Source organism: Bufo gargarizans, chromosome 11, assembly GCF_014858855.1.
Source record: "Bufo gargarizans isolate SCDJY-AF-19 chromosome 11, ASM1485885v1, whole genome shotgun sequence".
Taxonomy (NCBI): Eukaryota; Metazoa; Chordata; class Amphibia; order Anura; family Bufonidae; genus Bufo; species Bufo gargarizans.
This window is the reverse complement of record NC_058090.1, coordinates 53,629,758-53,644,432: the sequence shown is the minus strand read 5'-3', so window position 1 is coordinate 53,644,432 and position 14,675 is coordinate 53,629,758. Positions and strand designations below refer to the sequence as shown.

At 48.7% G+C, this 14,675-nt stretch overlaps 1 protein-coding gene across 5 annotated transcripts in view; it reads left to right on the top strand.

Annotated features, from left to right (window-relative positions):
* Window positions 1-14,675, top strand: part of RYR3 (ryanodine receptor 3) — a 684,284-nt gene that overhangs the window by 444,335 nt on the left and 225,274 nt on the right. For all 5 annotated transcript variants that reach the window (XM_044272379.1, XM_044272378.1, XM_044272377.1 and 2 more), the window contains exon 65: window positions 14,429-14,559. In XM_044272379.1, coding sequence (XP_044128314.1) covers window positions 14,429-14,559 — 131 coding nt within the window. The remainder of the gene's footprint in view (window positions 1-14,428; window positions 14,560-14,675) is intronic.

Sequence of the window (14,675 nt, the reverse complement as noted above, 5' to 3'; positions counted from 1 at the left end):
GCCCCTCCACTTGAGTCAGAGATATTATTTTTCCATCCATTCCCAGACCTTTCCAATGTGCAGCCATTCTTGGCATCGGATGAGGAAGAGGCGGTAGCAATGGCCGCCACCCAGCAGTCTGACAACAGTACCCAGATCAGCCCAAGGAGGGTGGTCCACACTGTTGCTGCCTACTCTGAGATCTCTAATGTCAGTAGTGGTGAAGGTGACGATGATGACGTGTCGATGGATGTCACTTGGGTACCCACAAGAGAGGAAGAGGAGGGGAGTTCAGAGGGAGAGGAGAAGGAGGAGAAGCAGGCAGAACTTGCAGTGCACAGGAGGAAAAAAGCAGACTGCAATTGTATCTGAAACGAGCCATCCACCATGCACGGTCACATCTTGCGCTCCAGGATGCCGGCACATGGCTCTGCAGTGTGGGCTTTTTTTAACGCATCAGTTGCTGACAATAGTGTTTCCATAAGTCGCAGTAAGCCCAACACTCACCTAGGAACGACCACATTCAGAAGGCACCTGGCCTCCCATTACTGAGCCCAGTGGGAGCAACACCGTCAGAATCCACAAGGCCACACTCCCGGCACTCCACGTCCAGCAGCTTCTCCTTCTCCTCTCTCCTCCCATTTGTCCTCCACTCCACCTTCCAACGTTGTCGCGTTCATCTGGCAGAAGGCAGGCTTCCATGGCCCAAATATACGAACGTAAAAAGTTAATGACGCTGGATAACCCTCTTGCTAAACGGCTGACCGCTGGCTTTTCAGAAATGCTAGCCCGCCAACTACTGCCATATAAACTGGTGGACTCTGGAGGCCTTTATAAAATTTGTGGCCATTGGCACACCACAATGGAAGGTCCCTGGAAGAAAATATTTCTCCCAGAAGGGCATCCCAGAGCTATATGGCCATGTTCAGCGGCAATTGAATATATCTCTGGCACAGTGTCGGTGCCAAGATACATCTGACCACAGACACTTGGCCTAGCAAACACGGACAGGGAAGGTACATAACTTTGACTGCCCACTGGGTGAACCTTCTGACGGCCGTCAAGCATGTAACCCGTGGCACCCGTGTGGATTTGGTGTTACTGCCACGGATTGGATGCAGGCCTGCCTCTTCTTCTCCTACTCCTACTTCATCCTCAGTCTCCTCCTCGCCTGACTCCTCCTTTTTCACTGCTACAGCCTCTTCTGCTCCACCCCTAAGCTCCCCAGAACCTATTCGACGTACCAGGTGAGATGTTGCCATGATGTGCTGCGGCTGTTGTGCCTGGAAGCCAAGAACCACACCGATCCTGCACTGCTTTCAGCTCTGCGGTCACAGGCCGATCAGTGGCTAACCCCGCTCAATTTGACAGTTGGTAAAGTGGTGGGCGACAACGGTGCCAATCTGCTGAGCGTGTTGAAACAGAGCAAAATGACACAAATGGGCACACGTCCTGAACTTAGTTGTGCAGCGATTCGTTCCCAAATACCCCGGGGTCCAGGATGTCTCTCGGCAGCCAAGGAAAATCTCTGGCGATTTTAGAAGATCGGCCATGGCTCGCCTTGCTGACGTTCAGCAACAACACCACCTGCCTGTCAGACGTCTGATTTGTGACAGCCCGACGCGCTGGAACTCCATCTTGTATATGCTTGATAGGCTGCTCCAGCAGCAATGTGCCGTTAACAACTACCTGTACGGACTGTGCAGCAGGACAGGGGTTCTGGGAGCTTGGTTTCTTTTCACCGCGCCAGTGGCTGCTCATGCGCGATGCATACAGACTTTTGCGGCCATTTGATGAGATCACCAAACTGGTCAGTCGCAGCCAGGGCACCATCAGTGACATCGTACCTTACGCCTTCTTTCTGGAGCGTGCATTGCATTGTGTCATTGATCAAGCTGGCGAGGAGCAGGAGCAGGAAGATGAGGAAGTCGCAATGCTGAATGAATTGCCAGGGGGGCTATTCCATCTGAGACAAGTCAGCAGGAGTCTGAAGAGGAGTCAGAGGAGGATGTTGGCTGGAAGGGGAGGAGGAGGAGCAAGAAGAGCAGGCTTTGAGGGGGACTTTAAACTTTTCAGGGATCCCTGGCGTTGTCCGTGGCTGGGGAGAGGAGACCTAGGACGACATTCTCCTGGGCAATGAGCAGGAGCCAGGGCGCTCCACTGCTTCCAATTTAGTGCAAATAGGGGCCTTCATGCTCCAGTGTTTGAAGAGGGACCCCCATATAAAAAGCATAAAGGGCAAGGACCAGTACTGGGTGGCAACGTACTTAGAACCCCGGAACAAACACAAAGAGATGCTGCATTCTGCTGTTGCGGGCGCTGGCAGAGGTATTTACACCCACAGAGTAACAGGTGTGGGTACCAATGCTGCCGCGCCTTCAAGAAGAGGGCGGTTTGAAGATGTGTTAGTCACTTTGGATATGACATCATTCTTGCAGCCAACCCATCGACAGCAGCCCTCCGAATGCAGCCTCAGGGAACGCTTAGACCGACAGGTGTCCGACTACATCGGGTTAATGGCCGATGTGGACGCTCTGAGAAGTGAGGAACCGCTGGACTACTGGGTGTGCAGGCTTGACCTGTGGCCAGAGCTGGCACAATTTGCTAAGGCACACTTAGCTTGCCCCTCCTCATGTGGCCTGTTCGAAAGGACGCTCAGCGCAGCAGGGTGTATCATGACCGATAAGCGCACACGCCTGGCTCCCGACAGTCTGGACTACCTCACATTTCTAAAAATGAATGAGGCATGGATCTCGAAGGAATTCAACACCTGTGATGACAATGTGTAATTGAATTTCCTCATGCCAGCCCACACATATCCGCCATCACCTAGAACAGTGGTTCTCAACCTTTCTAAAGCCGTGACCCCTTAATACAGTTCCTCATGTTGTGGTGACCCCCAACCATTACATTTTTTTCCTTGCTACGTCATAACTAATTTTGCTACTGTTATGAATTGTAATGTAAATATCTGATATGCAGGATGTATTTTTATTGCTACAAATTGAACATAATTAAAGCAGAGTAATTAATCACAAAGACAAAATGTTGGGTACCCCTCAAATAAAAAAATCAGTGGTGCTTCAAGTCCCCCCCAAATAAATAAATCAGAAGTGCTCAGGGTCCCCCAAATAAATAAATCAGCGGGGCTTCAGGTTTCCCCCAAATAAATAAATCAATGGTGCTCAGGGTCCCCCAAATAAATAAATCAGAAGTGCTCAGGGTCCCCCAAATAAATAAATCAGCGGTGCTTCAGGTCTGCTTAAAATTTAAGCAGACCTGAAGCACCGCTGATTTATTTATTTGGGGGACCCTGAGCACTTCTGATTTATTTATTTGGGGGACCCTGAGCACTTCTGATTTATTTATTTAAGCCTTAAATAAATAAATCAGAAGTGCTCAGGGTCCCCCAAATAAATAAATCAGCGGTGCTTCATATCCCCCCAAATAAATTAAGCCTTGCTCAGCCAAATAATTAAAATAAAATTAGCCAGGCTCAATTAAATCATTGGTGGCAGTGGTGCTCAGCGGCGGTGTCATTAACGAAAAAACACGGACCTCAGCAGACAGGCGGCCCGACTTACCCGTCCAGACGTCAGGCTCCTTCAAGCACAGGCAGTGATAGGACATTACTTCCTGTGCGCGAGGATAAGGGGCCGCTGCTGTTGTGCGGGCGACCCACAATAGGAAGCCTCAGACGACCCCCCCCCGGAAAGGGCCGATCGACCCCCAAAGGGGTCGCGACCCCTAGGTTGAGAACCACTGACCTAGAACAAAGAATGGTCCTTGTCTTATATACAGTTGCAAGAAAAAGTATGTGGAACCTTTGGAATGATATGGATTTCTGCACAAATTGGTCATAAAATGTGATCTGATCTTTCATCTAAGTCACAACAATAGACAATAACAGTCTGCTTAAACTAATACCACACACAGAATTAAATGTTGCTATGTTTTTATTGAACACACCATGTAAACATTCACAGTGCAGGTGGAAAAAGTATGTGAACCCTTGGATTTTGTAACTGGTTGAACCTGCTTTGGCAGCAATAACTTCAACCAAACGTTTCCTGTAGTTGCAGATCAGACGTGCACAACGTTCAGGAGTAATTCTTGACCATTGCTCTTTACAGAACTGTTTCAGTTCAGCAATATTCTTGGGATGTCTGGTGTGAATCGCTTTCTTGAGGTCATGCCACAGCATCTCAATCGGTTTGAGGTCAGGACTCTGACTGGGTGTCATGGAACCATGAACCAGACGTACAACAGAGATGAGTGGAAATAAGAAGGCTTTATTGGAAATCAAGCCGTAGCAAAAGTCCAAACGGATGGCTAAACCGAAGCAGGGTCTTGCGTAGACAGAGGTCAGGAACCAGGAGGGTGGTCAGACGAAGCCAGGATCAGGAACCAACGGGGTAGTCAGACGAAGCCAGGATCAGGAACCAACGGGGTAGTCAGACGAAGCCAGGATCAGGAACCAACGGGGTAGTCAGACGAGGCCAGGATCAGGAACCAGAAGCAGCAGCAGTCTTAGAAGCATGTGAACACAGGAGGACCAAGCAAGGAACTGAAGCCACAGACCTTCTATATATATGAGCTAGGCATCCAGCTCCTCCCAGTGGGAAGGAGAAGCCGCAGGGTGGGAGGCTACAAGAAACCCAGAAACCAAGATGGCCGCCAGCACATGTCAAACGAAGGTAAGACCATGACAGTACCTCCCCCTCAAGGGCCCCTCCTCCGCGGAGTAAGGAACGGTTTCTGAGGGAAGCGTGCGTGGAAGGCTCGGAGCAAAGCAGGAGCATGGACATCTGCGGAGGGAACCCAGGAACGCTCCTCTGGACCATAACCACGCCAATGGACCAAAAACTGCAACCGACCGCGGACCAGGTGTGAGTCCAGGATATTGCTCACCTCATATTCCTCATGATTGCCCACTTGGACCGGACGGGGCCGAGGAACCGAGGAAGTGAAACGATTACACACCAACGGCTTCAACAGGGAGACATGAAACACGTTGGAGATCCGCATGCCAGGAGGAAGCGCAAGGGCATAGGCTATGCGGGTTTACCCTGCGAAGCACTCGGAAGGGACCAACAAAGCGAGGCGCCAGCTTGGGAGTGGGCACTCGAAGGTTGAGGTTGCGGGTGGACAACCATACACGGTCTCCGACCTGGTAGGAAGGAGCGGGCGCTCGTCTGCGATCAGCCTGGAGTCTCTGGCGCTGCGCAGAGACCTCAAGGGACCTCTGGATCTGTACCCAAGAAGCACGTAGGACGGAAAGGTGATCCTCCACAGCCGGAGTATCCTGGGGAGAGAATACCTCCGGTAACACGGCAGGTTGGAACCCATAATTGGCCATGAAGGGAGACGTCCCAGAGGAAGAGTTCACCGCCGTGTTCCTGGCAAACTCAGCCCAAGGCAGGAGGTCAACCCAATTGTCTTGGTAATCGGAGACATAGCAACGAAGGAATTGCTCCAAGGCCTGATTAGATCGTTCTGCGGCCCCATTGGACTGAGGGTGGTAGGCCGAGGAGAAAGAGAGATGAATCCCCAACTGGGAGCAAAAGGCGCGCCAGAACCTGGACACAAACTGACTCCCCCGATCCGACACAATCTCCTTGGGCAAACCGTGCAACCGGAAGACCTCCCTGGCGAAAATCGTGGCCAACTCTTGTGCAGAGGGTAACTTCTTGAGAGGAACACAGTGGCACATTTTGGAAAACCGGTCCACAATCATGAGAATGACCGTATGGCCTCGGGATGCAGGGAGGTCCACAATGAAATCTATCCCCAGGTGTGACCATGGGCGCTCCCCGGTGGCTATGGGTTGCAAAAGGCCCAACGGAAGGTGCCGAGGGGACTTACTCTGGGCACAAACGGAGCATGCCGCTACATATGCGGCGATGTCGGAACGTAGAGAAGGCCACCAGAACAGACGTGAAACAGCCCAGGACAGCTGGTTCTTTCCAGGATGCCCCGCGGCCTTGGAGTTATGGTAGGTTCGCAACAACCGAGTGCGCAACTCCTCAGGCACAAAACACCTGCCGTTGGGTCTCCCAGAGGGAGCACCAGATTGAGCCGCCAAAATCTGCTCACCCAGGGGAGAGGTCAGGCTGGTGCGAATGGCGGCCAGGATCTGATTCAGAGGTATGACCGAAGTCGGAATCGACTCCTCCCCGGACAGCTCGGAGTACTGCCGTGATAAGGCATCCGCTCTGATGTTCTTGGAACCGGGTAGGTAGGAGACCACGTAATTAAAACGTGACAAGAACAGAGCCCATCTGGCCTGACGTGGTGTCAATCTCTTGGCCTCAGAAAGGTAGGTCAGATTCTTGTGGTCCGTCAGGATGAGAACCGGAACCACCGAGCCCTCGAGCAAGTGCCTCCATTCTTTAAGGGCCTGCACGATGGCCAATAACTCCCTGTCACCAATCTGATAGTTGCACTCCGCGGAAGACAGTTTCCGGGAGTAAAACCCACAGGGAAGCAGAGGACCCTCTGGTGTTCTACGCTGAGACAGAAGGGCGCCTACTCCTGTCTCAGACGCGTCCACCTCGAGGACAAAGGGCAACCCAGGGTTGGGATGCGACAGAATCGGAGCCGACACAAAGGCGGACTTTAGAGCCTCAAAAGCTCGGATGGCCTCGAGCGGCCAGACCTGGAAATTACTGCCCTTCCTGGTCAGATCCGTGAGAGGCTTGGCTAGCATGGAAAAGTCCCTGATGAACTTCCGATAATAATTGGCGAAGCCCAAAAAGCGCTGCAGGGCACGGAGACCACTGGGCTGGGGCCACTGTAAGACAGCCGAAACCTTCTCAGGATCCATGGAGAACCCCTCAGCGAAAATGATGTAACCTAAGAAGGTTACCTGGGATCGGTGAAATTCGCATTTCTCAAGCTTACCGAACAGCCTGTTCTCTCGTAACCGTTGCAACACTCGTCTGACATCCATAATGTGGGCCTCCATGGATTCAGAATATACCAAGATGTCATCCAAATAGACCACCACACACTGCTGCAACAGGTCACGGAAAACATCGTTGATGAATTCCTGGAAGACTGCGGGCGCATTGCACAACCCAAAGGGCATAACCAAGGATTCATAATGACCGGTCCTGGTGTTAAACGCGGTCTTCCACTCATCGCCCGCCTTGATCCTTACCAGGTTATATGCCGCCCTCAGGTCGAGTTTGGTAAAGACCGTGGCCCCTTTGAGGCGATCGAACAGCTCGGAAATCAAGGGTATCGGGTAAGCGTTCTTGATCGTGATGCGATTGAGACCCCTGTAATCGATGCAAGGCCTCAACTCACCGCCCTTCTTTTTCACAAAGAAAAATCCAGCCCCTGCCGGGGACGAGGATTTGCGAATGTGTCCGCGTGAAAGCGCCTCCCTCACGTACTCCTCCATGGCCTCATTCTCCGCTACCGACAGTGGATAGACTTTGCCACGAGGAGGAACGGCACCGGATTGTAACTCTATGGCACAATCGTATGGGCGGTGCGGAGGTAGGGCAACCGCGCGCACCTTATCGAATACATCCCGGTACTCTTCGTATTCAGGAGGCAACAGAGAGTCCGAGGAAGTACACAGCAACTTGACAGGCCCATGGATGCAACTAACCCCACACTGCGGTGACCACGAGAGGATCTCGACCGATCTCCAATCGAAAGTCGGATTATGCTTCTGGAGCCAGGGGTACCCCAAGACCACCGAGTAGTGTGGAGACGAAATAACCTGGAGACAGACCGACTCTCTGTGAACGGCACCAATGGCTATCCCCACTGGAAGGGTCTCATGAGTCACGTGTGGCGGCAGAAGGGGTCTGCCGTCTATCGCCTCAAGAGCCAGTGGGGAACCTCGAGGCTGCAGAGGAATGGAATTGGCGGCAACGAACACTCTATCAATGAACAAACCACCAGCACCAGAGTCCACCAACGCCTGGGTCGTCACCGAGCCCCCGACCCAGGAGAGGACAACCGTGATCAGTGGTTTGTCAACACGGGAAACCGGGGACGAGGAGACTCCACCCAAGATCTGCCCCCGACAGGACCTCAGGTGCGAGCGTTCTCCCGGACGGTTCGGACATGCCAACCGAAAATGCCCACCGAGACCACAGTACATGCATCGGCCCTCGCGTCTCCGGAGTGCCCTCTCCTCCTTGGACAGGCGAGCAAACCCCCGCTGCATGGGTTCACCCCCAGACAAGTCATCCCCAGGAGGCGTGGGAGGAGAGGGAGGCACGGGTGGGACAGCAAACGTAGGCGCCAATCTGTTAGGAGACCTCCGCAGGCTCTCCTTAAAGGAAGGTCTCTCCCTGAGTCTGGTGTCAATCAAAATCAGGAAAGAAATAAGAGACTCGAGCTCCACTGGTAGGTCCTTAGCTGCAACCTCATCCTTCAAGGCATCCGAGAGACCATGAGAGAAAGCAGCGACCAGAGCCTCATTATTCCAGCCCACCTCTGCTGCCAGGGTACGAAACTCAATGGCGTATTCAGCTACGGATCGTGAACCCTGTCTGATGGACATAAGGAGCTTGGCAGCAGAGGCAGCACGAGCCGGCACATCGAATACCTTCCGAAGAGAAGCAACAAAACCGGAAAACTCGGCAACCACCGGATTGTTGTTCTCCCATAAAGGGCTGGCCCAGGCCAAGGCCTTGTCCGAGAGCAGCGAGATCAAGAAGCCCACCTTTGATCTCTCAGTAGGAAAGGCATGTGGCAGCAACTCGAAATAAATGCCCACCTGGTTAAGGAAACCTCGGCACTGAGTTGGCTCTCCCCCAAAGCGCTGTGGAAGGGGGGCAGAACCGGTCATACCCCGAGACACCGCAGGCGCAGCAACAGGTGTCGGGGTAGACTCTGGCGCAACAACCGGGGCGGCAGTAGGAGCGGGCCCAGGAGCGACAACCGACCCATCGGCAACGGAAGCGAAATGAGCCGTGCGTTCAAGCAGGGTTTGCAACGCCACAGCGAACCGACCCAACAGGTGATCCTGCTGATCAAGTCTGGCAACCAGCGTAGGTAGCGAGGATGGCCCTGTACCGTCAGAATTCATGGCTTGGTCCTAATGTCATGGAACCATGAACCAGACGTACAACAGAGATGAGTGGAAATAAGAAGGCTTTATTGGAAATCAAGCCGTAGCAAAAGTCCAAACGGATGGCTAAACCGAAGCAGGGTCTTGCGTAGACAGAGGTCAGGAACCAGGAGGGTGGTCAGACGAAGCCAGGATCAGGAACCAACGGGGTAGTCAGACGAAGCCAGGATCAGGAACCAACGGGGTAGTCAGACGAAGCCAGGATCAGGAACCAACGGGGTAGTCAGACGAGGCCAGGATCAGGAACCAGAAGCAGCAGCAGTCTTAGAAGCATGTGAACACAGGAAGACCAAGCAAGGAACTGAAGCCACAGACCTTCTATATATATGAGCTAGGCATCCAGCTCCTCCCAGTGGGAAGGAGAAGCCGCAGGGTGGGAGGCTACAAGAAACCCAGAAACCAAGATGGCCGCCAGCACATGTCAAACGAAGGTAAGACCATGACACTGGGCCACTCCAGAAGGCGTATTTTCTTCTGTTTTAAGCCTTTCTGCTGTTGATTTACTTCTATGCTTTGGGTCGTTGTCCTGTTGCAATGCCCATCTTCTGTTAAGCTTCAGCTGGTGGACAGATGGCCTTAAGTTCTCCTGCAAAATGTCTTGATAAAAAAGGGAATTAATTCTTCCTTTGATGATGGCAATCCGTCCAGGCCCTGACACAGCAAATCAGCCCGAAACCATGATGCCCCCACCACCATACTTCACAGTTGGGATGAGGTTTTGATGTTGGTGTGCTGTGACTCTTTTTCTCCACACATAGTGTTGTGTGTTTCTTCCAAACAACTCCACTTTGGTTTCATCTATCCACAGAATATTTTGCCAGTACTGCTGTGGAACATCCAGGTGCTCTTGTGCAAACTGTAAACGGACAGCAGTGGCTTCCTCTGTGGTATCCTCCCATGAAATCCATTCTTGTTTAGTGTTTTATGTATCGTAGATTCGCTAACAGGGATGTTTGCATATGCCAGAGACTTTTGTAAGTGTTTAGCTGACACTCTAGGATTCTTCTTCACCTCATTGAGCAGTCTGCGCTGTGCTCTTGCAGTCATCTTTACAGGATGGCCACTCCTAGGGAGAGTAGCAGCAGTGCTGAACTTTCTCCATTTATAGACAATTTGTCTTACCGTGGACTGATGAACAGCAAGGCTTTTGGATATACTTTTATAACCCTTTCCAGCTTTATGCAAGTCAACAATTCTTAATCGTAGGTCTTCTGAGAGCTTTTTTTCTGCGAGGCATCATTTACATCGGGCAATGCTTCTTGTGAAAAGCAAACCCAGAACGCAAGGCATTATATTGGGTACGCAAGGCATTATATTGATTTATAATGCTGTGTGTTCTGTGCATAACCTTACTTTTACATAATTATACTGATATAATACTGTTAGGCCCCTTTCACACGAGCGAGTTTTCCGCAAGGGTGCAATGCATGACGTTAACGCATAGCACCCGCACTGAATCCTGACCCATTCATTTTAATGGGTCTGTGTAAATGAGTTCTGTGTTGTGTGAAAAACGCAGCATGTTCTATATTCTGCATTTTTCACACAGCCCTGGCCCCATAGAAGTGAATAGGGCTTCAGTGAAAAACGTATTGCATCCCCAAGCAAGTGCAGATGCAATGCGTTTTTTCACTGATGGTTGCTAAGTGATGTTGTTTGTAAAGCTTCAGTTTTTTATCACGCATGTGAAAAACGCATCAGAACGCATTGCACCTGCGCGGAAAAAACGGAACAACTGAACACAATCACAGACAAAACTGCCTGAACTTGCTTGCAAAATGGTGCAAGTTTCACTAAACGCACCTTGAACGCATCCAGATGTAATCCGTCACGCTCGTGTGAAAGGGGCCTTAGTATAAGGCCTCATGCACACGGCCGTTGTTTTGGTCCGCATCCGAGCCGCATTTTTGGCTGCTTGGATGTGGACCCATTCACTTCAATGGGGCCGCAAAAGATGCGGACAGCACTCCGTGTGCTGTCCGCATCCGTTGCTCCATTCCGTGGTCCGCAAAAAAAATATAACCTGTCCTATTCTTGTCCGCGCTTTGCGGACAAGAATAGGCAGTTATATTACAGGTTGTTCCTGCCGGTCCGCAAAATGCCAAAACCACACAGACGCCATCCGTGTTTTGTGGATCCACAATTTGCTGACCGCAAAACACACAACGTTCATGTACATGTAGCCTAATTCTGTAGAAGTCAGGTCATACAGAGACAGACAGCATTATAAATTATTATTTTGGCATTTTGACTTCCAAAATCATTATTTTGGCAATTTTGGCTTCCAGAATTGATGAGAAACCAGACCGTGTGGACGTACCCTAATGGGCATATTGATCCTTTTTCATTTGTTCCATATGGGAGATTTTAGCAGAGAGCCAACATTTAAAATGAAATATTGTTCAGGACCTGTATATGTAAATGATATTTAGTTTAATCACATTTGTCAGTTTCTTGGCAATGACAGTGACATGTTAATAAAACAATTATGGCTTTGGCACATTGTCACATCTTACTGTAACATTACACTGACACCATGTTGCTAATGTCATTACAGGCAAATATATTTTCTTTTGGAAAGTAGTGTTGTTTTCTGTTGTTAAAGCAGATTAATTACTCTCAGGTGGAAGACCATTGGTGCCACTGGGTAAACTACCATTATAATATTAAAGTGGTTTTGGTTAGGTTATGCACAGGGTTGACAAATGAGGACAGATTGATGGCATTTGAAAGTGGAAACCAAGCTTTTGGCCATTCTCTATAGTTTTACAACAACATGATTAGTTACAGAATGAGGGGGGCATTTATCAAATCTGATATACTAGTTTTGTGGCGTAAAAATGTAGCAAGGAATGTCACGTGTGACATTTTATGGCAAAAGTCGCAAATTTTGTGACTTCTTGTCAGATGCATCCTCTCACTTTCAAAAGTGGAGTGAGAAGTTGGTCAGGTTTTGCCAAAAGATCACTTTTACCGTAAGTCATATTTATGATGTGACTTTTTAAAATATTGCCGCTCCACACCAGGTAACACTAGCAGTACTTTCACTGAAATAGCATTACCCTTACTCCAAATTTTATAAATACAATTAATCACATTCTTAAAGGTGGTACAAGCGTATCGACTACAATCTTAAAACTAACTTAAAATACACATATGATGATAAATTCCCAACTGAATGTGTATGTGTTAATGTATACATCATACACCATATTACTTGCTTGCTTTTTTAAGTTCACTTACAGTATGGCTTCCAAGTAGTTCAAAGAAAAACTAAGGAGCTGTTAATTCTGAGATCCCGGAATAAATAGGCTTAACACAGTTTAGGTGCATAAAAAGTTTACAAAATTATTATAAAAATATATGTACAAAAAACAACATACATAGTAAAGTATGTAACAGTCAACAAAGCTGTGGACAAATAAGCGAACTCCCCATAGACCAGTTCCCAACATGGAACCTGGCCGATGCCCACATAATACAAAGAGAGGTGGCAGTAGCTAGACACATCTTACCCTGATGTCTTCAAAGGAGCTGAGCTCTTTGTTACATAGATGTTTTCTAGCTTCCTTCTAGTCCCTCTTAAAGGTCTTCAGTATGCAGAATGCATGTACAGTTACTTCAGACATCAGGAACTCAGTGTCACGTAGTGATGTGGAGGGGACACCACACCAACAACAGGGTGGAAGGGAAAAGGAACTAGGCCTCAAAGCTAGGGAAAGTGAAACCCTAATCCTAGCCCTGACTCCTATTGTATGAAAGGACCTTGAGGGTAGGAATGTTCATACACTGGAACCTGAGAGCCTGGAAACCCTGAATGTCCTGGAGTAGTGTCTGGGCTAGAGATGGCCAGTACTTCCAATATGAAAGAACAAGCTTCTCCCTGAGGCACAGTGACAAAAAACAGAGGGGAAACAACAAAATATCAAAGGGAAGTAACACTTAACTTCTGAAGTAAATGGACGAGCAGGAATTCAGAAGAGGACCACGCACAAGCACTTCCAATACCAAACTGAAGCTATCAACCAGAGCATGATGGGTGTAGCCAGACTCAATAGGGGAGTTGGAATGACCACTAAGCTACACCTGAGATGTGTGGTCATTACCAGCAACAACACTGAAACCAGTGTAACCAAAGAGGCTGTCAGATCACATCACGTGCAGCCAGTCTCTTAGATCTTCTCACACCGGTCACGTTAGAGACCGTGACACTCAGTCAGGTATCTGGTACAACTAACCAACTACATTACAAAGAATTAAAATGAAAGAACCACTAAATACTTTGTTACACAAAGCTTATACTCCTCTTTCTGAATTCTCACCATTGTTGTTCCGACAGTGCCAGGGTCTCTGCTCCACTGTCTCAAAACTGCACAATATGGCTGGGAATACCATGATGATGCGAGTTGTGTTTTTTCAAGTCATTAGGTTATTTTGTGCAGCTTTCTGCATGGAATTGCATCTTCATTTTAGAGTAAATCTATTCTATTATGGGCCACCTTATCAATGAAAAATGCTTAAAGGAGTATTCCGGGTATAAAAAGTTATACCCCATTCAGGATAGAAAATTACTATCAGATTGGTCGGAGTCCTACCACTGGGACCCCACTGATTACAAAAACGAGGGCCCTGTACCCTGTGGAGCCCCATGAAATAGACAGAGTGGCTAGTTGGAAAAGAGCCTGCTGCTCCATTCATTTCTATGGGAGCGCCAGAGATAGTGGATAGTCAGTCTCTGGAGCTCCCATAGAAATGAATGGAGCTACGGCGCGAAGATGAAAGCAGAAGACCTCCAATACTGAAGCTTTACAACACACCAGATTCTCACAGAACATACCTTTTTTACATTCACATTAAAACCTAGTTAAAAGGCATATTACATAATAAAATGGCCAGGCGTGATTGCTTGAAAAATAACACACGGCATCACACCTGGCCATTTTATTATGTGATATGGCTTTTAACTTGGTTTTAATGTATGTATAATAAATCTGTGTTCTGCAAGAAGGTTGAGGTGCTTCAGCATTGGATGTCCTTTGCTTTCATTTATGATTTACTGAGTCTGGAGACGGGTGACAAATAATTTTTGGCATTTCTTTTGGCAACATTGGTTTTGAACACATGTTTTCTGTGATGTGACAAGGGAGAAATCCTGGAAACATTAAATATCTTAATAACGTTCCTGGACCCTCAGGTTACTAAAGCTTCACTTATAGCTAAATCCATTCCATTTTATACATCCGTCTTATGTGTGAATTATTAGCGATAAGCAGCTGCACTGTTGTGTTAAAAGTCACACTGCATTTGTTTGAAGGAAATGTTTGTCATGGTTATGTCCATTTAACTTTCCAGGCAGAGACCAGCCTTGGGGGAATGTCTGGCAGCGCTGGCCGGAGCCATACCTGTAGCTTTTCTTGAGCCATCACTAAACCACAACAACCCTCTCTCAGTTTTTAACACCAAATCACCTAGAGAGAGAGCCAGTACGTACGATACTCTTTTCTTGTATATATGTGTGCTTTTGTCTGTGGATGTAATATGTTTTTGCAGTAAAAACATAATCAAGGATTTTGATATTAATGGCAATTTATGAATTGCA